This window comes from Cucumis melo, chromosome 9, assembly GCF_025177605.1.
Source record: "Cucumis melo cultivar AY chromosome 9, USDA_Cmelo_AY_1.0, whole genome shotgun sequence".
NCBI lineage: Eukaryota > Viridiplantae > Streptophyta > Magnoliopsida > Cucurbitales > Cucurbitaceae > Cucumis > Cucumis melo.
The window spans coordinates 11,614,701-11,627,501 of record NC_066865.1 but is presented as its reverse complement, the minus strand read 5'-3'; the positions used below and the strand labels follow the sequence as shown (position 1 = coordinate 11,627,501).

The 12,801-nt window shown below is 34.0% G+C and overlaps 2 protein-coding genes across 2 annotated transcripts; both read right to left on the bottom strand.

Moving 5' to 3' along the window:
- Nucleotides 1-396: 396 nt before the first annotated feature.
- On the bottom strand, nucleotides 397-1,369 carry LOC127150806 (lectin-like). The gene is made up of 2 exons (XM_051089445.1): nucleotides 1,149-1,369; nucleotides 397-960 (listed from the first exon to the last, which is right to left on the bottom strand). The coding sequence occupies exons 1-2, from the start codon at nucleotides 1,250-1,252 to the stop codon at nucleotides 600-602; spliced, it is 465 nt and encodes a 154-aa protein (XP_050945402.1). The 5' UTR covers nucleotides 1,253-1,369; the 3' UTR covers nucleotides 397-599.
- Nucleotides 1,370-11,792: 10,423 nt separating this feature from the next.
- On the bottom strand, nucleotides 11,793-12,765 carry LOC127150807 (lectin-like). Its single transcript, XM_051089446.1, has 2 exons — nucleotides 12,545-12,765; nucleotides 11,793-12,356 (listed from the first exon to the last, which is right to left on the bottom strand). The coding sequence occupies exons 1-2, from the start codon at nucleotides 12,646-12,648 to the stop codon at nucleotides 11,996-11,998; spliced, it is 465 nt and encodes a 154-aa protein (XP_050945403.1). The 5' UTR covers nucleotides 12,649-12,765; the 3' UTR covers nucleotides 11,793-11,995.
- Nucleotides 12,766-12,801: the final 36 nt, after the last annotated feature.

Below are 12,801 nucleotides of genomic sequence, written 5' to 3'. Positions count from 1 at the left end.
GTAACGTCTTACAAACCAACATATAACGTTATTGTTCCGAACTCCTTGATTACTTTAAGATTGATTTTGTTGTCTATGATTAATTCATTACGATAAGAGAGTTTGTCCAAAATTTCTAGATAGTTGTTGGTTTTGTTGTAAGATTAGATAACCCTATTCTTTATATATATAAATCGATGAACCAATCATATTACTCATTATTCATTCATTTCCTTTAATAAATTAATATAAGATTGAAATTATGATTTTGTTTACTTGTTTTCATTTCTTCTTTTTAATTTCCAATATGCTAGTTATACTAATGTACGTACAAAATGATCAATAATCACAACATGAGTGGTTAGATTTAATTATAATAAACTCACAGTACATACTTTATTGAAAAACATACTAAAGTTTTTAAACTGAACTTATTGCTACTATGCAAAAGGTCATATTATTTATTTATATATTTTTATGTTGTGTTACATTATATTTAGCATCTACCATAGATAAAATAGAACCCATTTAAACTTAAAGTTTTTGCAAGTAGAGCAAAAGGTCTTATTATTTAGTGTTTTATGCTATTACTCTGTTAACATATCATTTGAAACTCATCTTTATGCTTGAATGGAAAGAGCTCTCACGATTAACCCTCTTTTCCAATGCCCTCCATGATTGTAGAAACCAAATCGAAGTATCCCACTAGTCACAGAACCACTTATTATGAATTTACCTAATGGAATCTTGAACCACACATTTGGTTGTTTGCCCGCCAATACTATTTGAGACTCTTGCTTACTCCCATCTGGCATATCGATTTCAAGGTTAAGTGGAATATCCCATCCAGACGCGGTGTTTGCCATCATTACTTCAATGCTTACATTGTACCAAAGATCTTGTTTGAAACTAGATGAATCCATGCTCCAACGACAATCGAGCCAAGATACTTGCAAAAGTCGGGCTTCTTCAATTGGGTAGCTGCAAGGTTTTAAATGCCATGGTGTGAGAGAGAACAAAAATAACATATAATACAACATAATCCATACTCATAAAAGTTGAATCTAATAACTAGTTTATGATTTTATAAATCAAAACAAAAGTAATAGATGAAAATGCATGAGATATGAATTAATGAACAAATTAAATTTGAGTTCAAGATTATATACCCGCAAAAATCCGCGGGGGCCCAACTCCAGTATCGAGTGTCATCACTCCATGTTATTGAGGCAGCTCTTGGATATGCCACATAGTGTGTGCTTTGGCCTGCCATTAAAATAGTATTTGGATGAACGAGATAGAGATATAGAAATAAAGATGAGAATGGGAAAATGTTGTATAAAGATCCTTGATTGGTTACAAGTATGGAGGATGAGATGTTGAAGTAGGCGATGTCTTTGTTCTTTTATACCCATGTATGAGGGTATTTTAGACCTTTCCAAAAGCAAGCACTTTAATTTCCTTTCTCTCTTTTGTTTATTCCATTTTTTCAACTTCTTTCATTTTTATATATTATTTTTATTTTATTACTTTGAATTATTTTTTAATTTCCAATGCTTAATTGACACCTATCATCGTCCAAAAGATAAAAACAAGACCATATAATAATAAAATAATAAATTAAGACCCTTGGCTACTAACAAATATAAACAACAACTCATTTATGAACTTAATGAATCCAAACAAATAATAAAAGATATTTACACTAAAAAAATTAATTGTAATAGATTTTGGTGTTTTAGTAGTTTTTTCGAATAAAGGTATAGGGTTTGTTTTTTTTTTTTTTTTAATTACTATTTTTTAAAAAGCCTCTAAAATAAATATATACACAATAAAGGTTTTTTTTAAAAAAAAAAGTAATATAAATTAGTTAACTTTTATATTTTTCTGCGTGATAATTGATTATTCAATTAAAAGTGTTCTTCTCTGTTCCATGTAATTGGTTAACTTATACATATATGGATATAATATTATTTGTTAAAAGACCCTTTTATACAACTATTAATTCTTAAGTACTGTAATTAGGTAAAATTTATGCATTTATACGATGGAATAAATAAATAATATTTATATATATTATTGTTATTATTAATTATTATTATTATTATCTTTAATAGCTCTAATAGCCTTCCAAAGTACAAACATCGTCTAATTTCTATATGATTCAAATAAATATCATTTCCGACAGTTTTATCGTCAATAAATTATTCTTTCCCTTCGCCTCTTTTCCATCTTGCTCATTCTCTCTTTATATTATTTAATTTTCAAAATAAAAAAAATGAAAGCATTGAACATTCATGAGAATTTATTCTCTTTTAGTTTATTGACAATATATTTGGAGTATAGGTTATGGATAAAATATGTGGAAATTAAAAAGAAGTTACTATTGAGTATGAACCATAGAGTATCAAAGACTTTATCGATTTGACGTTTATATACTTTTTGAAACTCATGTCATGGAGATAAGAGTGCTCAATTTTCAAAGATATGTGTTAGGCATATAAGTTGAAATTTTATTTTAATTATATTATTAATGGATTTACATATTTGTTAGTACATGGGTATAGAACGTTTATTTGTGGTATGTAGATTATTGCAATTTTTGAAATGGGTGTGTTGATCATAAGGGGTACTTGATATTTATAGTTGTGTATTATGTAGAATTAGTTAGATATAAGTTTGATCATTCCTTTCTTATTATAGTTTATATATCGGGGTTTGAGCATTCTTTTTTACATTCTCTATATGGGGTTGATAGTTTTCTAACTTGGAAATTGTTCATGAACTTTATGTTAACATGAGACGATTCTGAGGATTTGACACTATATACGTTCAAGATATATGAACATTGTAATTAGGTAAGTGAAAATTTTTTGTTGATTAATGGCTTAAATTGTTCATATATATGTGTTGTTTGTGTGTTTCGTTAATAAATGATTATCTTCTTTAATAAAAAAGTGTTTCACTGATCTTACATTAGAAAAAAAAAATGTTTTTAAAGAGTAGAATCGCGTCACGATCTAGATTAGAGGAGAAAAACCTAGAACAGGGTGTGACAATCAAATCATCCTATTAACAACAAACATTTTTAGTAGAGAAATTCACATTTTCATTTTGCTACAATTCATCATTTTTCTAAGTTGCAAAATAAACTTGCTTATTAAAAAAAAAAATTCCCACTTCAAAATACCAAACCAAGACAAAACAAGCATCCTTTAATTCATTGATTTCAAACCACCATGACATTCCAATTTCTAGACATGCCCACACAAAAGAAAACAAAGAAACAACAAAACAAAAACATTTCAGAATTACGAAAATATCATTTTTCTCAATAAATAAAATAAAATATCATTTTATACAACCATTAATTCTTAAGTAATGTAATGATTAATTTTTTAAAAAAAATTTGTACAAATGTATTCTTTTTTAAATTTATACAAATTCCAATATTGTGTTGTGACTGTTGTAGACTGTTTATGATGAATTGATGGGTAATCGTTAGCTTTATCTATGGGGTAGTGTACCTTGCAGGTACAGTGTCCTATGGGATCACCACATGTTGTGTATCCGACGGGATCATTAGACTGATATGTGTATCCGACGGGATCACTAGACTGATATGTGAATCCTTCAGGTTCACTAGACTGATTGACGTGTGCGTCCTACGGGACCACTAGACTGTTATGTGCAAGGTACCCCTTAATAGGAAGCTAATTGTTATTACCCTAACAGGACCATTAGTGGATGTCTTACTGAGTATATTTTATACTCAACCTTTTATGTTTAATTTTTTTTCAGGTAAAGGTAATGTACGAAACAGACCGGCGAGGGGAAAGAATGATGCATGAAAGCCATATGGAAATGTCTAGTTTTAATGCTTTCGCTCAATGTCTTTGTTGTTTTTGTTGTTTTTGTTTTGAGGATTTTAATTTAAGTTTAGGTTAGAACATTTGTTTGTTTGTTTTGTTTTAAATTCCATAGACTATGTTTTGAAACTTTTGAAATTTGATTTGAAATAGGACCCGAAGATGATTTTATTACATCCTGAAGTTTTAATGAATTTTGAACAGGGTTTTTATTGAGTTTTTTGTGTCGGATGTCGTGTCTTCGCAGTAAGTAATGACCTCCACTTAGATTGAAAAGTTGGGTCGTTGTAGTCGGTATCAGAGCCTAAGTTTTAGGTTTTGTAGACTGACTTATAATGTAAGTCTATTTTGTGTCCCTATGGCGAGAACGATCCTTTACCACTCGTTAGGTACGCTTTCATGAATTATATGTATAACTCTATATGTATGACCTTGCCTAAGTTAAACTACGCCATGAATTATCGTTTGAGACTAAGAGAGTTACAAATGATTATTAGGAAAATGCTGCCAATAAGGTGCTCTTAGGGGTAGCCGAGGAGGTCGAGGAAGAAGAGCAGGACGTGTCCAACCTAAAGTGCAGCCTATATTTCAAGCTACCAATCTTGCTATACCGGTCACTCATACGGGCCTCGCTGCTATGGAACAGAGGTTCAGGGACTTGATTTATACAGATGCGAGCACCGTAGCAGCTGCCCCGCCAGCTCCTTCTCAAGCTCCAGTCGAACACTCGAGCGTGCCGGACCAGCTGTGGGCCAAGGCTAAACATTTGAGGGATTTTAGGAAATGCAGGAGTTACTTGACAAAGGTTTCATTCGACCGAGTGTGTCATCTTGGGGTGCACCAGTTTTGTTTGTGAAAAAGAAAGATGGGTCAGTGCGCTTGTGTATTGACTACAAAGAGTTAAATAGGGTAACTATTAAGAACGAGTATCCTTTACCCAGGATTGATGATCTGTTTGACCAGCTGCAAGGGCTACAGTGTTCTCTAAGATCGACCTTCGATCAGAATACCATCAGTTGAGGATTAAGGATAGTGATATATCGAAAACAGCCTTTCGTTCGAGATATGGGCATTATGAGTTCATTGTGATGTCCTTTGGATTGACAAATGCTCCAACAGTGTTTATGAATTTGATGAACAAAGTGTTTAAGGATTTCTTAGACACTTTTGTAATTGTGTTTATTGATGATATCTTAAAATATTCCAAGACAGAGGTAGAGCATGAGGAGCACTTACGTATGATTCTAGAGACCCTTCGAGCCAATAAATTATATGCAAATTTTTCAAAATGTGAGTTTTGGTTGTAGCAGGTATTTTTTCTAGACCATGTGGTTTCTAAAGATGGTGTTTTGGTGGATCCAGCTAAGATAGAGGCTATTACCAGTTGGCCCCGACCTTCCACAGTTAGTGAAGTTCGTAGCTTTTTAGGTTTAGCAGGTTATTACCATCGGTTTATGGAGGACTTTTCCCGTATAGCAACTCCTTTTACTCAGTTGACCAGGAAGGGAGCTCCATTTGTTTGGAGCAAGGCATGTAAGGATAGTTTTCAGAACCTTAAACAGAAGCTCGTTACTGCATCGATTCTTACTATACCTGATTGTTCAGGGAGTTTTGTGATTTATAGTGATGCTTCTAAGAAAGGTTTGAGTTATGTTCTAATGCAGCAAGGTAAAGTCGTCACTTATGCTTCTCGTCAGTTGAAGAGTCATGAGGAGAATTACCTTACCCATGATTTAGAGTTGGCAGCAGTAGTTTTTGTACTGAAGATATGGAGACATTATTTGTATGGCGAGAAGATACAAATTTTTATGGACCATAAAAGCTTGAAATACTTCTTCACTCAAAAGGAGTTGAATATGAGGCAGCGAAGATGGCTTGAATTAGTAAAGGATTATGATTGTGAGATATTGTATCATCCAAGTAAGGCAAATATAGTAGTTGATGCCCTTAGTAGGAAGGTATCACACTCAGCAGCACTCATCACCAAATAGGCCCCTTTGCATTGAGACCTTAAGAGAGTTGAGATTGCAGTATCAGTAGGTGCAGTCACCTCGCAGTTAGCTCAGTTGTCAGTACAACCGACTTTAAGACAGAGGATTATTGTTGCTCAATGTAATGATCCTTATTTGGTTGAAAAACGTCTTCTACTAGGAATAGGGCAAGCTGATGGGTTTTTTATGTCCTTTGATGATGAGCTTTTGTTTGAGAGGCATCTTTGTATGCTAGCAGATAGTGTAGTTAAAACATAATTATTGATCGAGGCTCATAGTTTCCCATTTTCCATGCACCAAGGCAGTACAAAGATGTATCAGGATCTGAAGCGAGTTTATTGGTGGCATAATATGAAGAGAGAGGTGGCAGAATTTGTTAGTAAATGCTTGGTGTGTTAACAGGCTAAAGCACCAAGACAGAAACTAGCAGGTTTATTACAACCTTTAAGCGTGTCGAAATGGAAGTGGGAGAATGTGTCTATGGATTTCATTATAGGATTGCCTAGAACTCTGAAGGCAGTGATTTGGGTTGTTGTTGACAGGCTTACCAAATCAGCACACTTCATTCTAGGGAAATCCACTTATACTACTAGTAAGTGGGCGCAGTTTTACTTGACGGAGATTGTGAACCTACATGGGATGCTAGTGTCGATTGTTTCTGACAGAGATGTCCGTTTCACTTCCAAGTTCTGGAAGAAACTTCAGACTGCCATGGACACGAAGTTAGATTTCAGTACAGCTTTTTACCCTCAGACTAATGGTCAAACTGAGCGTTTGAACAAAGTTTTAGAGGACATGTTGCAAGCTTGTGCATTAGAGTTTTTAGGTAGGTTGGACTCTTACTTGCATTTGATGGAGTTTTCTTATAACAACAGTTTTCAGACTACCATTGGCATGACACCGTTTGAGGCTATGTATGAAAAATGTTGTCGATCCCCTGTTTGTTAGGAAGAGGTTGGTGAATAGAGATTGATGGGTCCTGAGTTAGTTCAGTCTACTAATGAAGCGATACAGAAAATTATAGCACGTATGCAAGCAGCACAGAGTAGGCAGAAAGTTATGTTAACATGAGACAGAAAGATCTTGAGTTTAAGGTGGGAGACAAAGTGTTCTTGAAAGTAGCGCTTATGAAAGGTGTTTTATGATTTGAAAAGAAATAAAAATTGAGTCCTCGTTTTGTTGGACCATTTGAAATTCTGGAACGAATTGGCCTTGTGGCGTATCGTTTGACATTGCCACCATCACTCTCTACAGTTTATGACGTGTTCCATGTTTCTATGTTGAGAAACTATGTGTCAAATCCGTCTCACGTAGTGGATTACGAGCCATTAGAGATTGATGAAAATTTAAGCTATGTAGAGCAACCAGTTGAGATTTTTGCTAGAGAGGTAAGGACGTTGAGAAATAGAAGAATTCCTTTAGTTAAAGTCTTATCTCGGAATTACAAAGTCGAAGCGGCTACATGGGAGAGGGAAGACGACATGAGAGCTCATTACCCAGAGTTGTTCGAAGAGATTGTAAAATAAAGCTCACCTGATTTGCCTCATTGATGGGACCATCATTTACTTCAGCAATATTAAAGTGCATCATCATATCCAGGACATGTTCTCTAACAGAGGTCCCTTCCTTATACTGGATTTTAACCTAAATCTAGGTGAAACATCCAGCATAATCATTATACCGAATTTTAACCTACGATGTCTAGGTGATAAACCAATTGTATTACCTCACATCTCTCATGCATGCTCATAAAACTAGGTTAACTAGGCTAAAAAATGATTACGATCTCCAGGTAGAAGGTGTTCCATAAACCGTCAACTTAAAAACCTCAAACCTTAGTCATCTTATCTGACTTGTTGATAAGATTAAATCAGGTGAGCCTTTTGTAACTAGTTTTACAAGATATTGACCTAATTCTATGAAATTTGGAAAATATGTTTTTAACCTAGGTGAGCATGAATCTTATCTTTGTTATAGATTTTAAACGTCTATAACAAACCTGAGCACCTGTAAAACGTCTATAACAAAAAATCGCAGGCAGCAGGAAAAGATGGAAGGACAAACCTGGAATAGATTGGTTTTGGCTCCTAAATTAAGCTAAAAAACTAAATTATTACAATAATAATTTGATGGTGTACAAAAACCGCTCCCGAACCACTCGAACCGACTGGAAAAACCAATCAAATCTGCACAGAACTGGCCCAAAAAAACATTGAATCGGCCCAAGATCAACCATTGGGCTTGACCCGGCCCAACACACCATTAGACGAGTGCGGGCTGAAGCAAATCGGGTCAAACCAGGGTCAGGTACGGACGGGCGGACGCGTGCATCAACTATGCAAGATGGGCCGAGCGAACGTCAAAGATGGGTCGGGGCACGGGTGCTCAAGCGCGTAAAAACCGGACGAGGATCGCGGGCTTGGGCCTGACATGTTCGAGAACTGGGCCGAGACGAAGGGCTTCGTGCGAGGAGAGCCGGACGCAGCTTGGAGCGCACGCGTGCAAGCGGCCGGATTTGAGGACACACGTGGCGCACGCTGTAGAGTCGGGTCGCGTGTGGGTCTCCGGGTCGGGTGGCCGGGTCTGGAGGATTTTCCGGATCTGTATTACAATTATTACCTCCAAACTAACTTTCAATAATGCATTTCTTCTTCCATTTTTTAAAGGAAAATTGTATTAAGTAATATTTTCAAAATAATATCTTTCATCTTCTTTCGATGATCTTCCCGATGTTCCTTTCTGTGTCGGGAATTGGTTTTCCGACCATTAGTAGAAAAATGGTCTACGATGACAGTTAAATGCTATCATTAAAAGCTTTCGTGACAATTTTTTGCAGTCATGAAAAGTATTTGATGACAGTTCTCCAAAACTGTCACGAATGTGGTTTTTCATGACATAGAATAAATGTCACGAATTCAATATCTTATGACAGGTTATAACTGTCATTATTTATTTTCGATGACAGTTAATAAATATCATTGTTTATACTTTATGACATCGGATAATTGTCATTGTTAATATTGTATGACAGATATTAAATGTCATTATTTTATCTTTTATGACACTTATTAACTGTCAATCAAACTTTTTCAATGACTGTTTTTTTTTTTAACATCTAAATGTCATAATTTTGTTTTTAGTCCTTGTTTTTCTTGCACTATTTTTTATTGAATCCTATTTTTCATGTTGTCCTGCCATTATATTTACCATTACACAGACCAATACAATCACATATGGAAAGAAACGGTGAACGCTTTAATATAAAGAAACGGTGAACGCTTTAATATAAAGAAACATACACTTTATAATATCGCTTTAAGTGTTGGTACATATATGGTTTGTTACGAATAAGTTATTTAAATAACTACATTTAAACCAGAAACTTTCCTACCAAACCTACAAAAATGCCTATACATCAATGAATTGTCGCAAATATGGTTTCGCTGCTCCAATAGATTCTGGCAAAACCTAGTAAGAAAATAAAAGGAAACAAAATTGATTCAACAACACAATACACATTCACTTCAACAACACAAGCACATACACACTCCAACAATAGTAACTTCTAAACTTGGTAGTAAATTATTCTTTTCTATAACTTTTAAGCTTGGTATTGGAAATGTAGAGGGTATTCAAATGGAAAGCTTTACTAACGGATCACAAAATTATGTTATTGTTTAAGTACACAACGCACAATTTCATCACTAAAAATGAAATCTACAAATGCATCCATATGAAAAAGAAGAAAAACAGAATCGCAAATACCAAATTCAGCCCACAAACTCAGCTAAATTAATTACAAAACTTCACACAAAGTCCAAAACCAACAACAAATAACAAAACTCAAAGCTAAAAATGGGCTTTGCATAATTACGAGCATGTATAGCCGGTAGAGATGAAAATTTGAGTGCCACACCATATTTTTCACAAAAGTATTATGCAATTACAAAAAAATTTAGGATGATTATATAATTACAAAAGAATTTAGGATGATTGTGTTGCACCAAAATACAAAAATACTCAAAGCAAAAGAACTTATCTTCAAACAAGCGATCATATCTTTTCATAAATGTGAAGCCCAATTCAAGCTAAAACTAAGTTACAAACTTGAAAAAACCAGCAAGCTATAAACTTAAGAAAATCAGCAAAGTTGTATTAATATCAAGAATCCTATTAATATCAAGAATCAAAAACTAAATATATTAAAAAGCTTGAGAAATTGCATAATGTTGACAGGAATAGATTTCTTATATGAATATGAACTTCACTATATCTAATGTTTTCATATGTTTTATACTTCATTGTTTGAGAAATTGAAAGACATACCTCACCAGGGTGTATGACAGTCTTGTACTTCTTCACAAATGGTGAGCGTGCTTCTTCACAATCTTCTTATATAGAAGAAATACCATCAATCATTAGAGGAAGGAATATAACAAATACACGAAGGAATATAACAAAAGAGTTGAGTTAATAAGTATTTGGCATGCAGTTTTTAGATCTACAAGAGTTGAAAACCCCTTTCATTATACTTTAGAAATCCAATCCTTTTCCTTGCGGAAAGCCGCAGTTGCGGCTTCTTCTAATCCACACCGATATGAATCTCAGATCTTCAAAGCTGGAGGTTATAACTGGTGAGAGGTTAACTATAACATACGTATTTAATTACTTCATTCTCAATTGTCACTATATATATTTTTTGTATTTAATTACTTCATTCTCAGTTGTCATTCTCAGCAATATCTTGTTGTCAACATGAAGATCAAACCAACTATTTTTTAGGAGCACAAAGGAAACATATGCAACCAATAACAATATTTAACTTTGCTATTAATTATAACAAATGAATAACAAATCAAAGAACAGACAATGTGTATTGGAATAGTTTGTTACTCTCAAAATTTTAGTCCCTACAAGATGGGTCATCGTAATTTACAAAAAAAAAAAAAAAAAACCAAAGAACATAAGGTTCTCTTTAGCCAACCAGATTCATCAAGTTTAAATTTCTAGATTGTGTTTTTACACAACAAACACAACAAGTTATAATTAAGAAAATGGAGTCAAGAACTCACCGGCGACAATATGGGTCTCCTCGCCGTGGGTCTCCGTCGCCGAGAAGAAAGGACATGGAGATGAGAAGAATGGGGTTAAGGCTAGGGGTTTTCGTCGTGAGTCGTTCGTCGTTCGTGAGGGGAGGAATTTTGAAGAAGAAAAGGGGAGTGTGCGTGAAGAAGAAAAGAGAGGGATTTTGAAGAAGGAAAGTGAGGGATTTTTCCTTTTCTTTATTTTTTATTTTAATAAAAGATATTTAATTAATTTTTTTAATGTCCTTATATATTATGACAGCAAATAACTGTCATGTATTTGGGCATTCCGAAATCACCGTCTTTTCCTGCCAAAAACCCTGTTTTTGACATTTGATGACAGTTATTTGTTCCATCCTTTCAATTTGGGATGGAACCGACTGTCATAATAGGGGGTTTTCTTGTAGTGGACGTTTTTCCACTTTTGCCGACGTTTTTGTGCGTTGGAAATCTCTCCACTTCTTGTAGTGCATGTAACGTCTTACAAACCAACATATAACGTTATTGTTCCGAACTCCTTGATTACTTTAAGATTGATTTTGTTGTCTATGATTAATTCATTACGATAAGAGAGTTTGTCCAACATTTCTAGATAGTTGTTGGTTTTGTTGTAAGATTAGATAACCCTATTCTTTATATATATAAATCGATGAACCAATCATATTACTCATTATTCATTCATTTCCTTTAATAAATTAATATAAGATTGAAATTATGATTTTGTTTACTTGTTTTCATTTCTTCTTTTTAATTTCCAATATGCTAGTTATACTAATGTACGTACAAAATGATCAATAATCACAACATGAGTGGTTAGATTTAATTATAATAAACTCACAGTACATACTTTATTGAAAAACATACTAAAGTTTTTAAACTGAACTTATTGCTACTATGCAAAAGGTCATATTATTTATTTATATATTTTTATGTTGTGTTACATTATATTTAGCATCTACCATAGATAAAATAGAACCCATTTAAACTTAAAGTTTTTGCAAGTAGAGCAAAAGGTCTTATTATTTAGTGTTTTATGCTATTACTCTGTTAACATATCATTTGAAACTCATCTTTATGCTTGAATGGAAAGAGCTCTCACGATTAACCCTCTTTTCCAATGCCCTCCATGATTGTAGAAACCAAATCGAAGTATCCCACTAGTCACAGAACCACTTATTATGAATTTACCTAATGGAATCTTGAACCACACATTTGGTTGTTTGCCCGCCAATACTATTTGAGACTCTTGCTTACTCCCATCTGGCATATCGATTTCAAGGTTAAGTGGAATATCCCATCCAGACGCGGTGTTTGCCATCATTACTTCAATGCTTACATTGTACCAAAGATCTTGTTTGAAACTAGATGAATCCATGCTCCAACGACAATCGAGCCAAGATACTTGCAAAAGTCGGGCTTCTTCAATTGGGTAGCTGCAAGGTTTTAAATGCCATGGTGTGAGAGAGAACAAAAATAACATATAATACAAAATAATCCATACTCATAAAAGTTGAATCTAATAACTAGTTTATGATTTTATAAATCAAAACAAAAGTAATAGATGAAAATGCATGAGATATGAATTAATGAACAAATTAAATTTGAGTTCAAGATTATATACCCGCAAAAATCCGCGGGGGCCCAACTCCAGTATCGAGTGTCATCACTCCATGTTATTGAGGCAGCTCTTGGATATGCCACATAGTGTGTGCTTTGGCCTGCCATTAAAATAGTATTTGGATGAACGAGATAGAGATATAGAAATAAAGATGAGAATGGGAAAATGTTGTATAAAGATCCTTGATTGGTTACAAGTATGGAGGATGAGATGTTGAAGTAGGCGATGTCTTTGTTCTTTTATACCCATGTATGAGGGTA